The 21,786-nt window shown below is 44.3% G+C and overlaps 1 protein-coding gene across 3 annotated transcripts in view; it reads right to left on the reverse strand.

Moving 5' to 3' along the window:
* LOC134619576 (neural cell adhesion molecule L1.1-like) overlaps positions 1 to 21,786 on the reverse strand; it is a 46,649-nt gene that overhangs the window by 19,515 nt on the left and 5,348 nt on the right. For 2 of the 3 annotated variants that reach the window (XM_063465486.1, XM_063465485.1), the window contains exons 2-9: positions 8,669 to 9,062; positions 5,560 to 5,662; positions 5,246 to 5,412; positions 3,934 to 4,056; positions 3,471 to 3,641; positions 2,932 to 3,043; positions 720 to 904; positions 294 to 425 (exon numbers count right to left, since the gene is read on the reverse strand). In XM_063465486.1, coding sequence (XP_063321556.1) covers positions 294 to 425; positions 720 to 904; positions 2,932 to 3,043; positions 3,471 to 3,641; positions 3,934 to 4,056; positions 5,246 to 5,412; positions 5,560 to 5,662; positions 8,669 to 8,813 — 1,138 coding nt within the window. In that variant the 5' untranslated portion in view covers positions 8,814 to 9,062. Of the gene's footprint in view, positions 1 to 293; positions 426 to 719; positions 905 to 2,931; positions 3,044 to 3,470; positions 3,642 to 3,933; positions 4,057 to 5,245; positions 5,413 to 5,559; positions 5,663 to 7,184; positions 7,193 to 8,668; positions 9,063 to 21,786 lie in introns of those variants that run through there. The other variant, XM_063465487.1, reaches the window with a different exon arrangement.

Raw genomic sequence — 21,786 nt, forward strand, 5'->3', positions numbered from 1 at the left:
CGACAGCCTGGAGCCAGGAAATGCTCGCTCTGCCCTGCCTTCAAATCTATGTCTGTGGCCATCAAGCTTTAATAGAAAGATACAATCAACATCGAGTTACCCAAAGGAACGGTTCACTCTGCAAAGTGCTGATCATCAGAGTAATACAAGTCTGTTTTCCCAAATTGTTTAAAGGTAGTTTATCATGTGCACTTTATAAGAAATCGATAACTCTTCAGTATCAATCACACACATCAGGTGCTGCAGTTTCTTCCCAAAGAATCACAAACAGGTCCGTCAGAATCTTGCTGTACCTGTTAACAGCTGACCGTTGATCCTCCAGGTGATACTGGGCCTCGGGATGCCGTCAGCCTGACAGTCCAGTCGGACTGTTTCCCCGGGAGTGTACATCAGGTTCTGAGGCTCCTTCACCCAGTAAGGAGCCGCTGGAAAACGAAGAAAAGCAGCATTTAAACCCTAAAATATAAATCTCAGAGTCAGAACTTGCCTGTTTAACATTTGGCTCTAACTCTGAACAGGCTGCAGGACCTACTAATGTTAATTAGTGAAGTGCTCCTTTAAAGTTGTGAACATGTATACATGTTCACAACTGAAGGTGTTCAGCGTGAGATTTAGTAAAGACTCCTCACAATCATCTCAGACAGAGGAGCACAAACTCGTTACGTCCTCACGGTCAGCAGAGCATCGTGATCGTCTGTGCGCTCGGCTCAGCGGCCTACCTTCCACAGTGACCGTGAAGGAGCGCGTGATGAAGCCGTGGGTGTTGGAGGCTTTGCATTCGTACTCGCCGTCGTCATCTAGGGTGATGTTGTCGAAGTGGAGCCAGCGGTCAAAGTTAATAACTTGGCCGGTTGTGTCTGCCAGGACACCATCCTTTTTCTTCCATTCCACCTTAGGTGTGGGTCTGCAGAGACGGAGATAAGGAGTCAGAGAACAGAAGGATGTGACTGTGAGAGAGAACCGATCATAGAGGTGAGGTTTGCGATGAACAGAAGATCGATCACAGGAGGAAATTAGAGCTGAATGCATGCAGATGATCTTGGTAATGATGTAACATCCTTTTTCATCATTAAGTCAAAATTATAATGAGAGTCCATTTGTTGCCATAGACAGGAAGCAGGATCATTAGAATGAGACCGGACAGATCAAATGATTTCATATGAAGAAAAAGGAGCAAGCCTGCATGAGGTCAACAGGCCTATTTCTTAAGAACAGAGAAAATATGAAACAGTAAAATATCAAGGTACCATTTCCAAGTCCTGATAACAGGTAGTGGACACACACAACATGGAGTGTTTACTCGCTGTTGGTTTTTTCATATATGCAACAAGATGCTCAGCATTCAAAACTGAAGGACATCATTCAAACACAGCTCTCACAATCTGTGTCAACTTTCAAAGTGCAGGTAAAAGGATGCATATAAAAAACATGTCTGATTTAATGTGGTTTATCTGCCCTTTAAGGTCGCCTCCCTGTGCACGTTTGGACTGCGTCAAGCTTGGATTTCACATCCGAGCACAGATACTGGACGTGCTCAAACAGACACATGGAAGACAGCCATGTTTGTGTGGCCAAAGAAACCTGAACAGAAGTCTGTGCAAACACGCTGCACGGGTCAGGTGACTTATGGTTAACCCTTTTACGCATAGTGGTCACTACAGTGGACAGCTGTTCAAAGGCTGTTTTCTTGTATTTGTGTCAGTGTTGATGCACATAAACCAGTACATTGGACGCTGATGTGTCACTCCATACACATGTAAAAAACTCTTTGAAAAGTACATTTAAAAAAATGAAGTTCAAAAATCTTTTTTCATGCCTAAAGATGAATAAAAATTCTTAAGAAAAAATCCTGATGGAGGTTATCATAATTAAAGCATGAAGGGGTTAATATTCTCCTGTAGATGTCTCAGGATGTTACAGCAGAGCTCCTGCTGTATGTGTGGACACTGCTTCATAGAGAACTGCAGTAGTGCTGACGTTGGTCCACAGGTCCACTAGCAGGAGGTCTTGAAGGGAAGCCAATGTTGCTGTAGGTGTTGTTTTTAAGGCTTCTGTAAGATTGGAAATTAGAGTATCTTCTTTACTGTTTCATTTACTTTAATCCCTTAACATCACTGGGTTATTTGCAATCCAGCCAGAGTTACCGTTAGGAGTTGGTTAACCCTGTGAGTCACGTTAACCACAGATTTGTGACAGACTTTAACAAATTTAACAATTCATGACATGAATGAAATCACTCATGATTTGGACCTTAGAAATTTCAGCAGACTATATTTTATATGAATTATAATCTCACTGTAATCCGGTTGTAATTCCGTGAAATATTGATAGAACACATCTTACTTTGCCTGCTGATAAAACCTAAATCTATAAACTCATTTATCCATCAGCTCTTTTAGAAGGATGAAACTGATGATATTGGCCAAGAGTGTTGTTATCGATCACCACAGAGTCTGATCAATATTCTCCTCTGCTGGATTTTCCCCTGCTTTGCACAGCTGCACATACACCAAAGAACAAAGCAGCAACATGGTTGCATTATAAAAATATTCTGCTTGAATAAAAACTGAATTCAGGTTTGTGGCGTGGCTGGAGGGGAGGCCGGCACACCGGAGCTCCATCAGCAATCACGCCTCCCCTGCATAAAAGAATGAACTGGGTCCTGAGTGTGGTTGTTGTTGTTGTTGTTGTTGTGTGTGGCTGTAGCTGAGTGTTGTGAGAGCAGCAACTGGGAATAAAGTGTGTTGAAAGAGTGAACCATGTGGGTCAGTCATTCTTATACCACAAGGATCATAAACATGAAATGAGTTTCATGTGTAAACAAACTGAAGGTGGAAGTACACACACACACACACACACACACACACACACACACACACACACACACACACACACACACACACACACACACACACACACTGAGATGCTTACAGGCCTCTGGGCAAACATTCCAGGGTGACGCTGTTCCCCTTGAGGGCTGATATTTGGGAGTGGTTCCTCTGATGGAAGAACTCGGGCTTTCCTCCATGAGCGACGCTGTTACCTGGAGGATGTGAAGACAGAAATCAGGACACAGGAAACTGTGAAGCTTGATCATCACGGTCATGCTGATTATTGCAACAATAAATGATGAAGACAAATGGCACACAGGGCAGGACTGATTAGTCGACTGTGATCTAGTTACTGAGCATATACGTGTCATCATAGCGATACTCAGTGGAACAAACACTGGTGTCTCAGTTGTGTTACAGTGTAGCCTGCATGACATAATTAACAATAGAGCGTTGACACTGCAGGACAGTTTTATGCGTCCTCACTGTTCTGGCTGATGTTACCTCACACAGAGAGCGTGATCATGGTCGGCACACACACAGGACAGTGTGATGCTCTGACTCACTTTTCTGATTTTTCTTATCTCTATATTTAACACTTTGCAGTTTGTCTGTGCGGTGCGTTGTGTGTGAGCTCACTCGACTTCACAGAGAGGGAGACAGCAGTGGCAGGTAGAATAGTCCTGGCCTCTCTGTACTGGGCGTGGCAGATGTAGTCCTCTTTGCTGTCACTCCTCATGAGATTCGCGAAGTACAGCTTCCCATCCAGGCCGATCGTCACTCTCTCACTCCGAGTAATGTGCATCAAATCTGAGCCAGGACGGGGACAGTTTAATGTAGGTGAGAAATAAAGTTCAAAGCATGGAAACTGCAGTGGAAAAATGTTTTTCATGTTAGTGTAAAATTAAATTGGTTAGTTTGCTCTTAAAACGCACAATAAGCAGCTCGCTTTATTGCACCGCAGCCTCAATAAGCTGATAACTTAAAGGTAGAGAAGGCCAGTCATAGAAAAATGGAGGCCGAGTGGACATAAACAAAGAGTCTGTGTGCCACAGAGGCTGGCAGCTGATGAACGGGACAGAAAACAGATCGGCACACTCACTTATGTTCATCCAGTGGATGCTGGGAGGAGGCGAGCTTTTTGGAGGGTTGCAGGACAGGACCATACTCTGTCCCACGAGTCCTTGCACACGCACGGCTTCTTGTTTCATGAGAACTGGCTGAGCTGAAACACAAAGCAGCAGAATACAAGTTAATACTTCTGCAGGTAACATGAAGAGCAGCTAAACAAGGGAAAGGAAGAAACAATGAAAATAGTGACGCAAAATAAAAAAATACAAAGAAGGAAGAGTAGAAACATTTCAAGGAGAGGTTTCATACTGCATACACTCCACAGCTGTCGTAACACAGTGGACTGGAGGAAATGTCCAGGATAACAGACTTTAAATGCCTAAATGATAAAAAACAATGCCAGGGTTCATTTGTAATTAAGAGGACCTGAAACAATAGCTGCATATTTACAATCATGTGGACACAGAGTGACATCATCTGTCTTTTTGGGTCACATGATTAACTCGAATCTCATATTTCCAGCACAGCTTCTCAGGTTTCATCAGCCAGTTACTTATTTTGCTCTGAAACATTGTTTAGAAATTTTATTTACTAAAAGCAGCTTTCTGATGGTGCTTTAGGTAAATAAAAATACCTCGATCACATGCTGCCTGTCTAAACTGACATTTAGTCATCAAAACCTTTAGAAACGCTGGCTGAGCTGATCGTAAACACTGAAGTTTCCCAAATTAATTGAGAACAACGGTTCTCTGGAAGTCACACAGCAATATTCAATCACAGAAAAAAAAAGTGTCGATAAGCTTGGAAACTGTGAGGTAGAAAAACACCAAAGTATGGAAGTAAATCTCACAACAAAGCAGAGGAAATAAAATCTGAAAGAACTGAACTGCAATCAAAACCAGAATTCAAAACCACGGCGGAGGTGAGATCCCAGGCAGAAAGAGCCAAAGCGCTCTGTGCGTTTGCCGTGAGTACAAAGTTTCTAAAGGAGACGAGCTCATCAGTCTGCATGTTTGTGAAATACAGTATAATATTTCATCTGGAGAGATTTTAGTGAGTCTGTGTGCACGCTGACTGCAGCCATCGGCTTCATCCTCCACACCCACCGTACATCCTCCCTACTGAGTGACGTCACAGCGCTGTCTCCGGGAAATGGTTGCCGTGGCAACCTGAGATGAGCGAGCAGAACAGGTGGCCCCGATCAACCTCACTGACTCACTGAAGTGTGTGTGTGTGTGTGTGTGTGTGATTTTATATCATCATGTGACATCTGTGAATCAGCAGGTGTGAACCTCAGAGCACACTGACTGCCTTTGTGTGCATACAGTAAGTTTGTGACTCACGCTCTACGTTGACTTTGACGGTTTGTGTCATGGCGGTCCCCAGACTGTTGGAGGCGTAGCAGCGGTATTCACCCTCTAACATATCCAGGGAAGAATTGTCGCCTCTCAGCGTTCCGGATGCTTCAGTCTCTGATCCGAACAACTCGCCATCTTTCAGCCAACGGAATCTATGAACACAGAGGGGAGAACGGCTGTCAGCACATCAACAGTTTACAGACAAAGTCACAGAAACAAACCTTTTCTGAGAGATCATTTTGTTTTTGTTTTATTGTGAGGACATTTATTGCCATGTCAACACACACAGGTGTACGTACGTGGGTGTCGGGTTCCCGGTGGCCTCACAGGCCAGATTGAAGTCATCAAGAGTAAACACTGTGTGTGATTTTGGCATCTCTGTCAGCACCGGAGGCTGAAATACTGAAGACACACACACACACACACACACACACACACACACACACACACACACACACACACACACACACACACACACACACACACACACACACACACAGTAATGAAATTTGCAGAGTACAGGCAGGTAAAGTAGGGCGTACAGATAGAGACACATCTAAAAGGATTGACTGAAGCTCATTTATCAGTCTTAGTTCTGGCAGGTCCTCTAAAACCATCGTGATTAACAGGAGCCACGATGGAGAGGGGAGACACTGGACATCAGGCAGTCAGGCTGGGCGAGTCCCCTCACCCACATCAGCTCCAGAAGCCTGCATTATGTCCTGGGTAAGTCTCATAGGATCAGGGATTAAGACTTTTTAGTCCGAGAGCTGAAATCAACTTCCTGTATAGGCTTTGTTTGCCTATTTGTCTACAACTGCTTCAAGTTTGCTCACATGGATAAATAGTTAATATCAACTCTAATTCTATGACCATCATATAATGGAGTGAAGTGGGTGGTTAAAACTGTTTCAAAAATAAAAAAAGATAAACATCCTATAATAACAGCAAAAATTAAAAACTGCAGTTTTTAATGGAATACTCCAATATTTTGTGAGATTGTATATTTAAATAAAATATTTTGTAGATAAATGAGTCTCAGGTCAGCTGATAAGTAGCTTCTGATTGTCTCTAGAAGCAGGCTAAAACACAGAGGAGACCTTTGTGATTGCTGCGCCCAAACTTTGGGCAACTTTCTTCAAATTAGGATCTCTCCAACACTCAGCATCTTCAAACCCGTCTGAAAACACACTTTTACTCACCGGCTTTAAGTTATGACTGAGTTTTTGTTTTGTTCTTTGTGTGTGTTTGCTCTACTTTTTTTTTTTTTTTTTTACCATGTACAACACTTTGGTCAACCTGTGCTGTTTTCAAATGTGCTTATAAATAAGCCCGGAGAACTGTTCCTGAACATACTGAAAGAAATGACAGAGTTCAGTTTGTGCTGAAAAATAAAGCTGCTCATGACAAATGTTTACTCCGGTTCGTTGGAGCTGTACAAACTCTGTCATGTTCATTTCTATGTATGTTTGCACATTTCATTAAATTGCTGCACCTAATCCAAGAAATATAGAGAAATGAACAGTGGTCCAAGACTTTTGCACAAGAACTATACAGAAATGCAATGAAATGACTGATGTGGGCAGTTTCAGTCCTCCAAATATCCGTACATCTGTTTCAGAAAAGAGAGATTTTAGATAAATACTCAAAATAACATTAAATCAGTTTTAAATGAGCTGATATAGAGTACATGATCTCTTCCTTAGTGTCTGTGTGGAGTGATGCAGGGGGAGAGATGTTCTGCTCTGACAAATTTAACAAGTCAAAAAACAGGAAAAGTGCAGGTGAGCAGGTGTGAGACACAGTCAGCAGCCATAAAAACAGACGTCCAGAGCAGGTTTCTACCAATGAAGCTCCGCTCACGTCAGAGCTGCAGAGCCACGACACACATTTCTTCATTACAGCGACAAAGAAAATCACTTACTGTTGTCTTTTGTATCTGTGTCCACAGGAAGCAGTGAAAGGAGAGCAGAAAGGAAACAGACACGTTTACAGACTGAACAAACACATGCTGGCACATTCTTCATGCTGTTCCCCGAGCGGGACGAGATCTGCTCATTAACATGATTTTTATTAACAGTGACAACATCTGAGGGATTTTATCTTCCTTCTTGGTTTTCTGATGCAGACACACTGGCGTCTCAGGTCAGTTTACATCCATCTCCTTATTTTTTCTTCCCTGTGTCTCCTTTTCCTTCCCCTCCCTCCCCTCTCTCCACCTCCCCCATCGTTCTTCTCCAGATCTCTCCTCCTCCTATCCTTCTCTTTTTCCTCTCCTGCCACACCCAGAGAGAAGGTCATTTACCGAAGGTCAGACTGAACCTGATTCCTCCTCTGACTCCCTCTTCCCCCCCTCTAGGAGTGTGGATAAGCCTGCTGACCTTTGACCTTTACCTCCAGGACCAGAGGTTATTCTAACCTGATTGTGTGGATTTATATTTGTGCTTAGATGGATGTGTTCGAAAGTTCCATATCTGACAGGAATAAACACAGCACCAGAGAAAATGAAGAGCTTTACTGAACTTTACTGTGCAGGAACCAGAGGATCCACCTTTAAACAGCCACCTTTGAGCACACGTCACGTTTCTGGTCAGTTCCATTAAATGTTTTTCCTCAGATGCCTGAAAGGCGAACAGCTTTTTGTTGGAGTCTGAGGTCTGTGGTGAGGTCACAGTGGTCAGAATGAGCTTTGGTCCAGAGGTGCACGAGGAGACAACCCTGAAGGAGAGTTTGTGGCTACTGCAGAACTCTATGATCTCACAGACGATGTCTCCCTGTGCTTTCTTTTTCTGTCTCTTCTCTTTCTTCTTTTCTGTCACCCCTCACTCCCCAACTGATTGTTCTACAGGAAGTTTTTTCCTGTTAAAAAGGAGTTTTTCCTTCCCACTGTCACAATGTGCTGATCGTATGGGGAGGGGTTGATTTTCACAGGATACTGAGGGGTCTTTAGAGTCTAAAGTGTCTTGAAGTAACTGTTCTTGTGAGTTGGAGCGACATAAATAACCTGAACTGACCTGACTTCTCTGCGAACATTTCAACAAAACGCATCAAATGTTGAACGCTACATCTTGACAAAGGCTAAAGAAAAAAGAAATCTATAGTTTTGATTCTTCTCCACAGCACTGCATCAGAGGCTCCTGGGTTGTTTAGACTCCTCCCCTGATGCCTATGAAATAATTACAATTGGTGGCTACAGCAAAACTCTACTGACCTGATACTTAATTTCAAAGAGTAATGATATGATTAGAGAAGCCAAATGTGGAAATACTCCCTCCCTCATACTTCCCAGCCCTGTTAATTCAGAGGAAATGGTTTGGAAATATTTACTGGAAATGAAAAAACAAACACTTTCCAGTGTTTCCAGTGTTTCCAGTGTGCGATGCGTGCAGGGGAGGAGTGAGTACTCACAGTTTTCGGGGATGACGATGGCTCCCTGAGCAAACGGAGGCGTGGAGGAGAGGAAGGACAGAGGGAGCAGGAGGAGGAGGACCAGCGGGAGGGCGGGGGAGCACATCCCCCTACAGCCCATCCACCGACTCTGTGACACACACATCTCTCAATGTCCCATCAATAGTGATGCAAGACACCCACACACTCATCAACACATAAAGAAACACACACACACACCCACGCACACCAAGGCAGACACACACTCCAGGGACCGCCCGGAGCTGAGGGAGAGCTGAGAGGAGTAAACAGCAGTAAGTTGGTGGGTGTGTTTGTTTCCTTTACAATCCAACTGTGAGTGAGGCTCGCCACCTCCTCCCTCCGTCAGCTCCACAAACGCTTCTTCAGGAGCTGCCTGTGGGGGGGGGGGGGGGGGGGGGGGGGGGTGACCCCGAGAACAAAGAGGGATAAGAGGGGAGGAGAAGAAGAGGGGAGGGGAAAGAAGCAAAGACATGGTTAATTTGACCAAACATAAATCAACAGAAGACAAATATTAATGTATTCCAGAGGGGGGAAAGTTTGACCTTAAAATCACATCACAATGAATCCACGGCACATCTGTGATGTTGATAATAAATTCTAAGATTTGAATTCACTTTGGGTTTGAATTTAGTACAGAATCCACAAAAATCTGAGATAAAGAACAAACAATCGGCCGGGTCATCTCGATAAAGTCAAGATCAGATCAAAGCAGCAGGAAGCAGCTTCTCCACTAATGACATTACAAAGAGAGATTGAGTGTGTGTGTGTGTTTCTGCCACACTCGCCGCATTTCCATTCATCTCAACATCTCCTTCTTTGTCCCTGCCTGGTGACTGAACACTGACCCGTGACAGCAGGAGTGTCGGGGGGTGAAAGCAGACACAGATGGATCAGGCTTTCTCCCTTTTGTTTCATCATCTTACTGCTGCCTCGACATGAAAACTAAAAAAAAAAAGAACCCTCAGCTCTCTGAGTTTGGCAACATTCTTGTTTTTACGTGAAGTTGGGGATTACGCTCTCCTCCTCTGTGAGCTGATCAGCTGAAACTAACAGCCGGTCTAAAAATAGCCGATTGTGCCACTTCAAAGCCACGAAATCAGGCTGCGGCTCCATGCATGGGAATACTTTCATCAAGCAAAGCACAAAAAATGAAAGAAACTGAGGGAGATCCCTCGAATGAACCAAACATGTTTTTATCCTAAAGCCCAAAACAGTGTTCCCTCCACTCCAAACCATTCATGCCTCCAAGAAAATTACCTGTAAATGTTCCTGATTTATTTGGTATCATGTGAGCTCCAGTGAAACAGAGGCTGCCAAAAAAGCTCATTATGCAGTTTTCATTCAGGCATTAAATGCTTTTATTGCATTTGCATGAATAAGTTTGTTTGTCTGCTAACAAGGACAAATCCCAAACAAGCATTTTGTAAAGCTTTGTAAGGCTTTCACCAGCGGGGGCAGCATTTTATCGTTGGGTATGTTTTTATATTTGTTCAGGAGGCTCTGCCTTTAACCAGGATTATTAATGCAAATGGGTTCTTATGACTTTCTTGATTAAATTTAACACTGAAGTACAGCCTGCACCTAACTTGACTTAGTTAATATCCCATTGACACAGTACAGAGATGCATTGAATATAAAGTCAGTTGCCTCTTTAGACTCTTTCCACAACTTTATGTAATTTTTTTAAAGACAGAAAATTAGAAAAAATAACTGTAAATAACAACCTGGAGTCATAAGAAGACAGTAAGATAGATTGTCCAAGAGTTTATGTCACTCCGAAGCGCAGATGAAATGTCATTTTCACCAGAGAGCTGAGAGGATGCATCGTTCATGGAAGATGAATACAAAGAATCTAATATAGAGCCAGTGTTGTTGTCAGTATCTTCTAATTGCATTGATGGATGACATATTGCAGATGAACAGTGCCCTGGGTCTGGATGATTCTCCTCCCTCATTCACACTCCCTCAGTGGACAATTATGGAAATACAAGTTTTTATCTACTGAATTTTTGCCTGGTGTGACGCCGCAGCAGGTTAAAGATGCTCCGACTGTACCGACTCCACGCTGACACACCGGAGTGAGAATACTAACAGACAGGGAGGGCAGAGGAGGTTACAGGAGGTGTCATAACTTATCAATCTGTGAGTGTAACCACCAGCAGTCCTCCGCCAAGGCCCGTCTCCGAGGCTTCTCTTAAAGCACACACATGGGGTGAGGGGCGAGGAGTGACAGCTGGCTAATGTAGACCCCCTCCAACATCTCATAATTACACAACCTGTCCCCAGCACACACACAAACACACACACACACTGTCTCTTTGTGAGGATCCAGGTCTTTCTGAGCGCCTCCACAAACACAGAGAGGACACAGACATGACCCCCGCTCAGTTCCTATGACTGTCAGAGTCTCATTCTTCTAGTTTTTCATTGTTATTGTTCATGATTACACACACACACTCACATCTGCCCTGCGTCACGGTCACTTAAACACACACACACACACACACCTGCTCCCGCCTGTCGGGCTGCTGCTGTTACCTGCCGGGCGTATTTTCAAAATACATGAGCCAAATGGCACAGCGGCACAGAAGGTGTGTGAGAGCCTGTGTGTGTGTGTGTGTGTGTGTGTGTGTTTGTTTGTCATTTTGTCACTGATGGGGGGTTCTAATGATGTAACGAGCTCAGACAGAAAAATGAAACAGACGTAATAAATGACGGGTGAAGAAAACATCCCAGCATGCTCCACTTCCTTTAATAACAGCAGCCTCGTCCTCAGCATGGAGGTTTTAAAAAAACAGAAATCCACGCTCATCCACAGAGACTTTCTTCATTTAAATATTCATGGAGCTCCTGCTGGCACTGAGTTAAAGAGGGGGCGGGGTCGGAGCTCGTTAATGAATCAAGTCTTAATCTAAAGGCGGCTGATGGAGGGTCGCCTCCTTCACACACTCTGAGTCTTTATTGAGGGTGCAGCTTAGAGCTGCTTGACCTCTGCTGACAGGAAGCTCGTTGAGTCGCTGTTGCCGGTCCGATTCTTTGTTATCCTAGAAATTTGACACATTATGAGCACTCGAATTAAATCAGACGTTCAGCCGTGAGAGCACAGGAAGTCCATTTAGGATTTAGAGAGGAAGAGTGAGGAGGAAGAGTTTCAGATCTGATTAGTGCTGCAGGTTTCGGCGCCCTGTGTGTTCACGGCGCAGTCTTAGATTTAAGAAAACACAACATACCACACATTTTATCACAACTGTATATCAGCTGCAGACATGATTGTATCAGGCAGGAGGGGAGTTTGCAGGTTTTATGGTGACGGGCTCAACTCGATAAAGCAAAAATGAAGCTCCAAAAATTTGATTATTTGCTGTTTTTTCCACAGAAAACTGAAAGTGTTAAAGTTTGTTCTGACGTGGAGCTCTCACAAACTGGGACGGACATTTTCTTTGATTTAAGATAAGTTAGCCTTTATTAGTTGCAGTGTTGGGAAATTCACATTGTTACAGCAGCAACGCGGACACAGCAGGAATAAATAAATAGTAAGCTTCTGGTCTCTGTATATTCTTCCTATGTATAGTCATATCTTACATATGTTACAGAGATTACCCAGACCCCAGTCTGAGTGTTGGGTTGAAAGCTGAGTGCTCACTCTCAAGAATAAAAATGTTTAATGACTGAAAGCCCAAACAGGACATTTTAATAGCTGCTGTTAATCTCGCAGACCGCAGTAAAGAGGCAGTTCATGCCCTGTGGGCAGCCATGTTTCCGTTCTGTGCCGGTTAATATTAAACATACTGTACCAATTTCCTCTCTGCGGCCCCCCTCGGCTTCTTCAGGGTCCTGAGCCATCCCAGAGAACCTGAAGGGCTTTAGAGGGCAGAGGCAGGTGGACCCGCCCGTCCACAGGGAAGCCTGAGGGGAGGAGGGGAGGAAGGGCGGGTGCAGGTGGAGCAGTCTGTGGGGAGGTGGGAGGGGATCGGAGAGTCAAAGGGAGACGATGCAGGTGGACGGATGGAGAGCGACAGAGCGAGAAATTAATTCATTGATAGATTCCGATCTGGAGGAAAGAACTGGGACGTGTGGATGGAGAGATTAAGCAAATGCTGGGAGGAGAGGGAGGGCACTTCCCTTTAAGTCTGCACAACACACACACACACACACACACACACACACACACACACACACACACACACACACACACACACACAGGTACACGGAGATGAGGAAAGAAAGAGCTATTCCCATGTTGTCCCTCCTATTCGCCCGCATGACCTAAATTCACCCTAAATTCATTATTCATTACACATCTCACATTTACTACTCCATCCACACACTGACACACACACACACACACACACACACACACACACACACATACACACACACACACACACAAACAGACACACTGACCACAGAGCAGACAGTCTATAGGTGAACTCTGCTGTGTGTGCGACAGTCTGCAGATCGAGCTGCTGATGTCCTTCACATCAGTCCTCATGAATATGTGATGAAGTGTCATTTTAATGAAGCACTGCTGAGTTAAACATGCTGCTGTCTGCGTCTCTGTGCGAATGGCAGGGGGGATAATATGTATCAGAAATCCTTTCTCCAAGAAATGACATTTATATACTGTTCATGTGCAAAAGCAAATATGTTTTTAATGAAGCATAATGCCTCCCGGATTACAAAGAAAGCTGTTAATGAACAAATCTGCCTCACAGAAAATGTTATCTTCTAAAGGTGAGGTAAGGATCACCATCTTGGATGAAGAATGAAAAAAATAATCAGCATACGAACTTTTCATAATTGAATCTAAACCTAGTGTAACAGCATCAACACAAACGTCAATGTCAGGAACCAAAAACTGGACTTTTCAAATGTCCACAGCAGACTTGACACACATCGCAAAATGTTACAAAGCATTTTGAATCTGTAGATTCTTCTGTCATAGTTATTTGTCAAAGTGTGGGTAAACTTCCCGTTAGCATCTGGGAGGAAACCTGAAGACTGAAAAAAATGAATCGCACTAAATTCCAGCTGCAATTCCTTTAACAGCCACTGGAGGCAGACTCCAGCTGTGAGTCCGTCCCATAGACTCGCATGTTATAACTGTACAGCTGAAATAAACATGTCTACAGTTTGATATACGGTCATCTCAGGCACAGTGGACCCGCCTGCTGTTCAGGCCTCTTACTTTTAACAGGTTGTATCCAATCAGAAGAAACTTGACTCGAAGGGGGAGGAGCTAAAAGGGCTTGTTTCAGAAAGAGGATGAACTGAGGCTCTGTATAAGATAAAGAAGGATTATTTTGAATTTTCAATCAAAGCTACTTTAGTAGAGTCAAAGCCGAAACATTTGGAGCTGGCTTTACTTTAAGAAGATCACTTTTTACCACTGGCTCTTCTTTCCTCTTGTCTGTGTGACAGCTCCTTTCTGCAGGTGTTAGAGAGGAGGCGTGGCTTTTTAACACTCAGCATCACTGGTAACACCTGAGCCCAGCATGCCAGTGCTCTAGAAAAGTCCTTAGAGCTCCTCCTTTTGGACTTTGTTTGCTCCTTGGTTTATTGTCTTGCACTAAATCCCATTGCATTCACCACTGACAGTACTGACTGCACACACCATAAATTAAGAAACATTTTAAATTGCTTCTTTAATTTAAAATAAACTCTTTCCTAATTGACATTTCTGTACTGCTCTCTTCCTGTAATGGCCGTCTGTGACATCAGTGTACAACAACAAGTCATTTCTTAATTGAATAAGTGCAAAAAGGTCATCTGATGACTTTAGTTTAATCTGATCTTTAGATGTTGGTGCAGAGCAGATGTGACAGTCAGTATGTGGGTTTATTCCTCTGAACCGCAGTGACTCAACATTTCTCGTGAAGAGGCTTTGGTTCTTCTCCAAGCAGCTTAACAGATTACAGATTTGTGAAGTTTCTTCACATGCAACCAGACACAAAGTACTCAAGTGCAAATGTCCTTCGGTAGACGATGAGTGTGGCAGGCACTTCCACAAAATCCTTTGTGACTGAGTGAGCAGAGAGGTCATTTCTCTCTTTCCCAACATGCACAAACAGTTTACTAATAAAGACCATCAGCACACCTGCTCCTCCAAACACTCACTGCTGCATCAAATCTGCAGAAACACACAAGTGAAATCTTAAATTCCCGTTGATGGTTAGATTTGCTGAAAATTACAACAAATTAAAACAAAACAAAAGAAAAAAAAACATGTTACTGGGCAAAAAAGAGAGATCTGAAAGTGTTTTGAATTGACTCTGGACTCTCCTGTGTGTCATTCCTCTGCTCACTCCCTGTTTCTCAGTCTGCTTCACTCTCCTGTCAGTAAAGGCTCATAAGAATAACTGGAGATTAAATATTGGAATTTCAGGAGCGGGACCACGCCTCCAAACACACTCCTTCTGGTTCTCATCTATAGATGTTCCCTCAGTTCTACGAGCTGTTCATTCTCGTTTACATCCCCCACCCTTACTCCCCTTTTCAGTTCTTTAACTTCTTCACTTCTGTTTAGTAGATGGGGATCTGCCAGGCCCGGGAGTCGTTGTTTTTACCTCCACCATCTTTTTTAAAACAAGCAACAAACTGATGGGATGAGGACGGCCGGGCCTGACCAAGCAAACTTTAATAAGAGCCAGAAAGAGCGACTCAGACCTCAAACTCATCAGGTCAGTGTTTCCTGAGCTCACAGCCACAGGTAACACCACCTGATGCCTGCAGACCAAATTTAAGGCCCATCTCCACTGGCTTCATTTTCTTGATATGTTCATGCTTCATACTGTGTGCGGTGACAGCCACTGAAACAGATTCAAATCAGCATCAGTGACTAAACCAAACTGTTTTTCTGTGACTGTTTCCAGCTGCATATTTTTACTCTATAGCTCTGATTATGAACTGAGTCACAGTTCATATTAATCACATTAATCAATCTTATAGCAGGCCTCGCTCAGTTCATCCTCAGAGGAGCTGTTTTAGCTCCTCCCCCTTTCAGGTCACTTCGTTCTGATTGGCTCTGTGCCGGAACATATTAGGGTTGTCCCCTGTCTATGACATCATACAGATCCAAGAGTAGAAAAAACTGAACCCAAGTGTTTAAATGATTTCTGAAATGTGAAACATGAAGTGTTTTTTCTTCCTGTCAGTCATGACTCAGCTGCTGTGCATTTGTCAGCTTTATGACGGCGTGACGCACACAACAAGTCCAGGCTCTGATGTCACCATCAGCTCTGTAATTTACAGGGATGACCTCAACTGTAGCAACACACACACACACACACACACACACACACACGTCTGGTTTGCTATCCTCGTGGGGACATCCCATTGACATAATGCTTTCCCTAGCCCCTTACCCTAACCCTAACCATTAAAAATGAATGCCTAACCCTAACCCTTACCCTAAACCTAACCATAACCTAATTGTAACCCTGACAGTAAAACCGCATTTTGAGTGTGAAAATTGCTTTCAACCCCGAGGGGACCTGGATTTTGGTCCCCACGGTGCAGAAAGTCCCCACCAGGATAGTAAAAGTCAGATTTTGGTCCCCACCAGGATAGTACGAACCCGTACACACACACACACACACACACACACACACACACACACACACACACACACACACGTCAGTGTTAAGCTGTCTTTGTGTTCATGTCTAAGCAGACTGGGATTTCCCCGTGGAAGTGGAGAGATGAATAACTCAATAATCACGAGGAGGTTTCTGACCTACTACAAAGCTCCTCCGCTGACAGGCCTCCCACCGTCTTCTTCTGCCTTTTCTTTGTTTTTCCTCTCTGTTTGCAGCTTTTCCTCCTTCATTACGTTTGTTCTGCCAGTCTGTTTGTGTGGATCCTCTTTCTGCCTCCACACCAGCGACATGCCTGTAAAACAGCTCCAGGCGATGCTTCACCATGAAAAGTCTCCTGCCTTATCAGCCTCCACCATGAAAGAACCACGCTGCAGCAAAGGCAGAAGCATCCACCCCCTGTTAATGGAGACACTGTAGGCTTTGAAAAAACAATGTTGTTGTGATTTCTGGCTGAAATATTTTAGCCATGCAGGCTCAGTCTGTCAGTCCAGGCTCTGCAGCCATGAGGCGTCTGCTATGAAATTTTGATGGAGTGCCTTCATCTTGATCCCCGAGGAGGAATCCCACCAACTTTGCTGACTGTGCAGAGCTCAGAGGTCAAAGTTCATATGAACCAATTATTTTTTAGTATAATTTGTAACCCTGGCACTATTTTTCATCATGTCTCATGGGCTAAGGTGAAGCATTTAAAATGAAGGCTGATGTGAACAAAAAAAGAAAGGTGATTTCTGCCTCCTCCTGATTTTAATAAAATAAATAAATTAGACAATAATAACAAAGAAAAAAACCTGAGAAGAAAACAATCACAAAGAGAAATGTTCAGACCATGACCCTGTCCCTCAAAAATCTACAAACGTAATATTTTCTTTAGTGTCGACACCCACCGACAGTATCAGTGTGCTGCCCAGCCCCCGTCTGTGGCACGATGTGAACGTCCACCTCAGCTGAGCTTCCTTCAGGTAGTAGATGTAGATCAGAGGTGTCCAACTCCAGGCCTCGAGGGCCGGTGTCCTGCAGGTTTAGATGTGTCCTTGATACATCACAGCTGATTTAAATGGTAAAATGACCTCCTCAACATGTCCTGAAGTTCACCAGAGGCCTGGTAATAAACTGGTCATGTGATTCAGGTGTGTCGACCCAGGGTGAGATCTTAAACCTGCAGGACACTCGAGGACTGGAGTTTGAGACCCCTGATGTAGATGATAGAAAACAGTCCTCTTTGACAGCAACGTTAGTGGATTGTCATGAATAACTGCTTCATGTTTCTGGAACGAGACGTTTTAGACTTAAAGGGAAAACAAAAATCTCCTCAGAAGTGGGCAGCCCACCTGAAAAACAGGGTTACAGGCAAGAGTATAAATATATTTTTGATTTTAAGGCTTTATGTATTTAAGTATCTAAATGTTAGACACATCTTTGGCTGTCAGTCCTGAAACACGGCTCGTTGTCCTGCAGAGGCAGAAAAAGCAGCGAATGTTTGTGTTTGTTGAATGAAAAGCTGGTTATCAAAAGTTCCTGATTATTTCTGACTAATCACTTAATTGACGAACCATCTGAAGACATGTGCATCTGTCACAGAGCTCCACTGTGTTATTTCTGTGTATTTGCCTTTCAGATGGGATGTGGGGAGTCGGTCCCGGAGCTCAGCCCGATGCCTTTCACATTCAAATGAGCTCTTATTGGTGTGACATTGTTTAGTCACCTCTGGATTACCTCCGCCCTCCTCCAACAACCCACCCACCCACGCACACACTCCGGCAGACACAAAGCCAGCATGTTTGTTTGTGATTTGCGTTTCTCCCCACGAAGGCAAACGAAGCGACACAGGCACGAATAAATTGCTCATTAGTGACGGTATGCTCCTGGATAAACAACGGCTCCCGCGCTGGGTGGCTTCCCGGCCCCGCTGGAGTCCATTAGATTTAGCTGAGGGGTGAGTGGCGCCAGCTGTGAGAGGCCACAGTGTGACAGAGCGCTCGGGGCGGTATATACAACACCCACGGCCACACATCTATCACTGCCTTCACCCAAATTAAAGTAAGTGGTGGCGGTAATGCACCATTTTACTGTTTGCCAACCGCCAATAAACACTATAAAGAAGGAGAAGAAGAAATGAAAGTAAGGAGGGCGAGGAGGCAGCAGTAACGCAGAGTCCTACAGGAAATCAACTGTTCATGTGTTTAAGAGAAGAAGTGTGAAACATGTTAACATGAAACAGGTCGTCTGAGGGAGGGATGTTAAGTCCTCTGATTTAACAGCCTCACTGATGAATCTGATCTAATGATTTTCACACATCCTGGATTAAAACATGGAATCTTATCGGCAGCGTGCGGCCTCGGCCCTCGGCTCGGTAACAGAATGAAGTGCCTCAGCTGCGACGTCAATCAATACCTCACATGATCATGTATCACACGTGTGACGGGCACACTTAACTGACAGCATTAAACCCTGCAGAGCTGTGAGATCAGCAAAGACCGCTCTCTTCTTCTCTGGTTTCATTCTAGAAAGAGGCGATAAAAACATGGCGGACAGAGGAAACGCCTCAGCGATCATCATCAGCTCATACTCAGACACCATCGAGCTACAACTGTTACTGCCACCAGCACACATCCCAACATGCTCCAGGACTTTAGGTAACGTCAGCATCTGACTGCATGTTTGCCTCACGTCGACTTTTGGACCTTCATGTTTTCCTCGCTTTGCTTTGTTTTCATTGGAGGATTCATTACTTGGATTTCAGATCGAATCGGACTCTATAAACTTCCATGTTAGGGTTAGGAAGAGGTGGGAATTGGGTTAAATCGTTCTCCTTCCCAACAGTGTGTGATGCCAGCGGGTGCTTCACAAGTTTATGAGCGACAAACCTGACTCACTCTAACTCACGCTCTCCATCACAGGACACACCAGCAGCTCTGACGCACAGTAGCTGGTTCAGGAGTAGTGAGCATATCTAACCACCAGCTCGAGTCTTTAGCTGCTAATGCTCCCACAGGCTAGTCCCGCGCTGCGCCCGTCTGCTGTACAGGTAGCGCACCTGGGTTTATCGTTGGACACGGCTGCCTGTGGCCAAAACAGCGAGAACACTGAGCTGAAACAACGAGCTGAAAGCACCGCTCGTGGAGCTCAGGGAACCAGTGAGTTCATGGTGTATATATGAAAATATGAATCCCAGCAACGACTAACATCACAGAGGTTTGTGTGTAAAGATTGAAAGCATGGCTGTAAAACTTTGTGAGGCCCGAGGCGACAATGAGCCGAAACAGAAAATGAATCCACGTTATGGAGATGAGTTCCACTTAAATGTTCTCACCATGGGCACCAACACACACATTATCGTCAGCGGTCCCACACACATCCTCTCTTGTTTTCACCACATCCTCCCACGCACTCCCACCCACTTACACCACAGCGAGCCAGCGGCTGTTCTGACTCTGAATCTTTCTTCTTCACGGCTGACGATCCGCTGAGAGCTCAGACTCACAGCAGCCGCAGACACATCACACCTAATCCCTCCTGGCAGGTAAAAGGCGCTATGCCGGGCTTTGATTTTGTCTTCACATAATAACCTCGTCCTCTTGATGTGCGAGGTGTGAGGTCACAGCCAGCAGGTGCTCGGGAGGATCGACGAGAAAAAGGCGAATTCGTTTTCGAACGGATGATTTTATTCAACAAAGATGAAGGATTTCTGTAAGCTCTTAGTTTGGGTTTGCATTGCTTTCACAGATATTTCATACAAACAGCTACAACCTTCACTTGATTATTAGCCACTTGGTTCAAATAAAAACTGAATTATGCAATTAAAATGAAACTAAATTACATTAGCTGTTCATTTGTGAGTGAATTAGCAGGTTTATTAGAGTCATTATAGATGCAAGGACAACAAAGGTGGTGCTGAGAGTAACGCTGGTGCAACGTTTTGAGAGTTTGTCATTAAATTATACACGTGCTGTTTTTACACATCAGGCAAAATAGATAATAGTGATCGTTACTTTAGAAATAGCTTTCAACACTGGTTTAGGTGAGGAAGCCCACAGTGATTGCTGCACAGTGGATCATGTGTCTCTCCGACACGTCTGTGTCAGGGATGCAGATCATGTGTGAAAACAGCAGCGAGTCACAGAAGTTACCGTCTGTTTGCACACAGACAGTAAAAGTGAGTTTTACGCACTGTTTGGTTCACATTTATTTAAATTCTTTTTCCTGAACTTTGAGTCCAGTTGAACTTTACTGATGTGCCAGTAAGTTAATAATATTAACTTATCAGCATCTACCGTCACATCTCTCCGGCTCCCAGCTACACCCCTCCCAGGTGGGAGATCACATTTCTACATCTCCTCTCAGCTCAGAGAGCCTCGGTCTTTATCTTCTCCTCTTCTTCCTCCCTCTGCAGCATCGTTTTTCCCCGCTCGCCCCACCCTGAGCACGCAGGAAGGAAGCTTTAAATTAAAAGGAGATTTGACGTAAATCCGTTTATTTAATCAGAGAGAAAAATGTCAATTTGATTTGTGCACGCGCTTGTGTGTGTGTGTGTGTGTGTGCGTGTGTGTATTGGCAGTCTTTCCCATCCCTTTCCGTCATTCTCCCATCACCATGGTAACCCCCTGACTCCAGCAGCACAGCAATATTTCCTCTTTTCCCATCCCCCAACACTGCCCCTCCTTCTTTTCTCCCATCCCCCACTCCATCCCTCCACACCTCTCCCTCGCTTTCTCTCCGGTGCCACTCCCTACATCGCCTCAACTCACCCCTCTCTCTCTCTCAGTCACACACACACACACACACACACACACACACACACACACACACACACACACACACACACACACACACACACACACACACACGGTTTCTCTTCCCATTGTCTCAGCTCCCACTCGCCTCTCCTCTGCTCAACACGAGCGGTCTGCAGCGTTAAAGCCGCCGTCTAGTTTTTGGGAAGCTTATTCCCTCCTTTTGTGCAGGTTCTTAAAGTGCCCACACACACACACACACACACACACACACACACACACACACACACACACACACACACACACACACACACTTCCGCAAATATAGCACAAATGAGGTGACAGATGGTGAGCTCAGGAAAAAGTTCTGCCGTCGGGAATTCGCTGCAGGTATGAGGAGATAAAAGAAAAGCAGCAGGAGCTGAAATAATGCAGAACATACTAAAGTATCGAGAAACATATTTCCTCTTCCTGAGCGCTCATCTCTTAAACTGAAAAGCTTTATTTCGAGTACTCGGCGACTGGAGGTGCAAGAGGATTAAACTCAAAAATGCAAAGAAATGTTAAATTATGCAAAGATAATCGTGGATTAAACGAGATAATTCTGCGGCTGTGGGACGACACGGACGCAGAGATTTAATCAGACATGAGGATTATTTTCATCACTTATTAACTTTGGAATTATTTTCTTGATTATTCAATTAGTCAGCTTTCTGTCAAATATCAGAAAAATCAGACAAATGCTAAAGATAACATTTACGTACCACAA

The sequence above is a fragment of the Pelmatolapia mariae genome, linkage group LG20 (assembly GCF_036321145.2).
Source record: "Pelmatolapia mariae isolate MD_Pm_ZW linkage group LG20, Pm_UMD_F_2, whole genome shotgun sequence".
In the NCBI taxonomy this organism is placed as follows: Eukaryota; Metazoa; Chordata; class Actinopteri; order Cichliformes; family Cichlidae; genus Pelmatolapia; species Pelmatolapia mariae.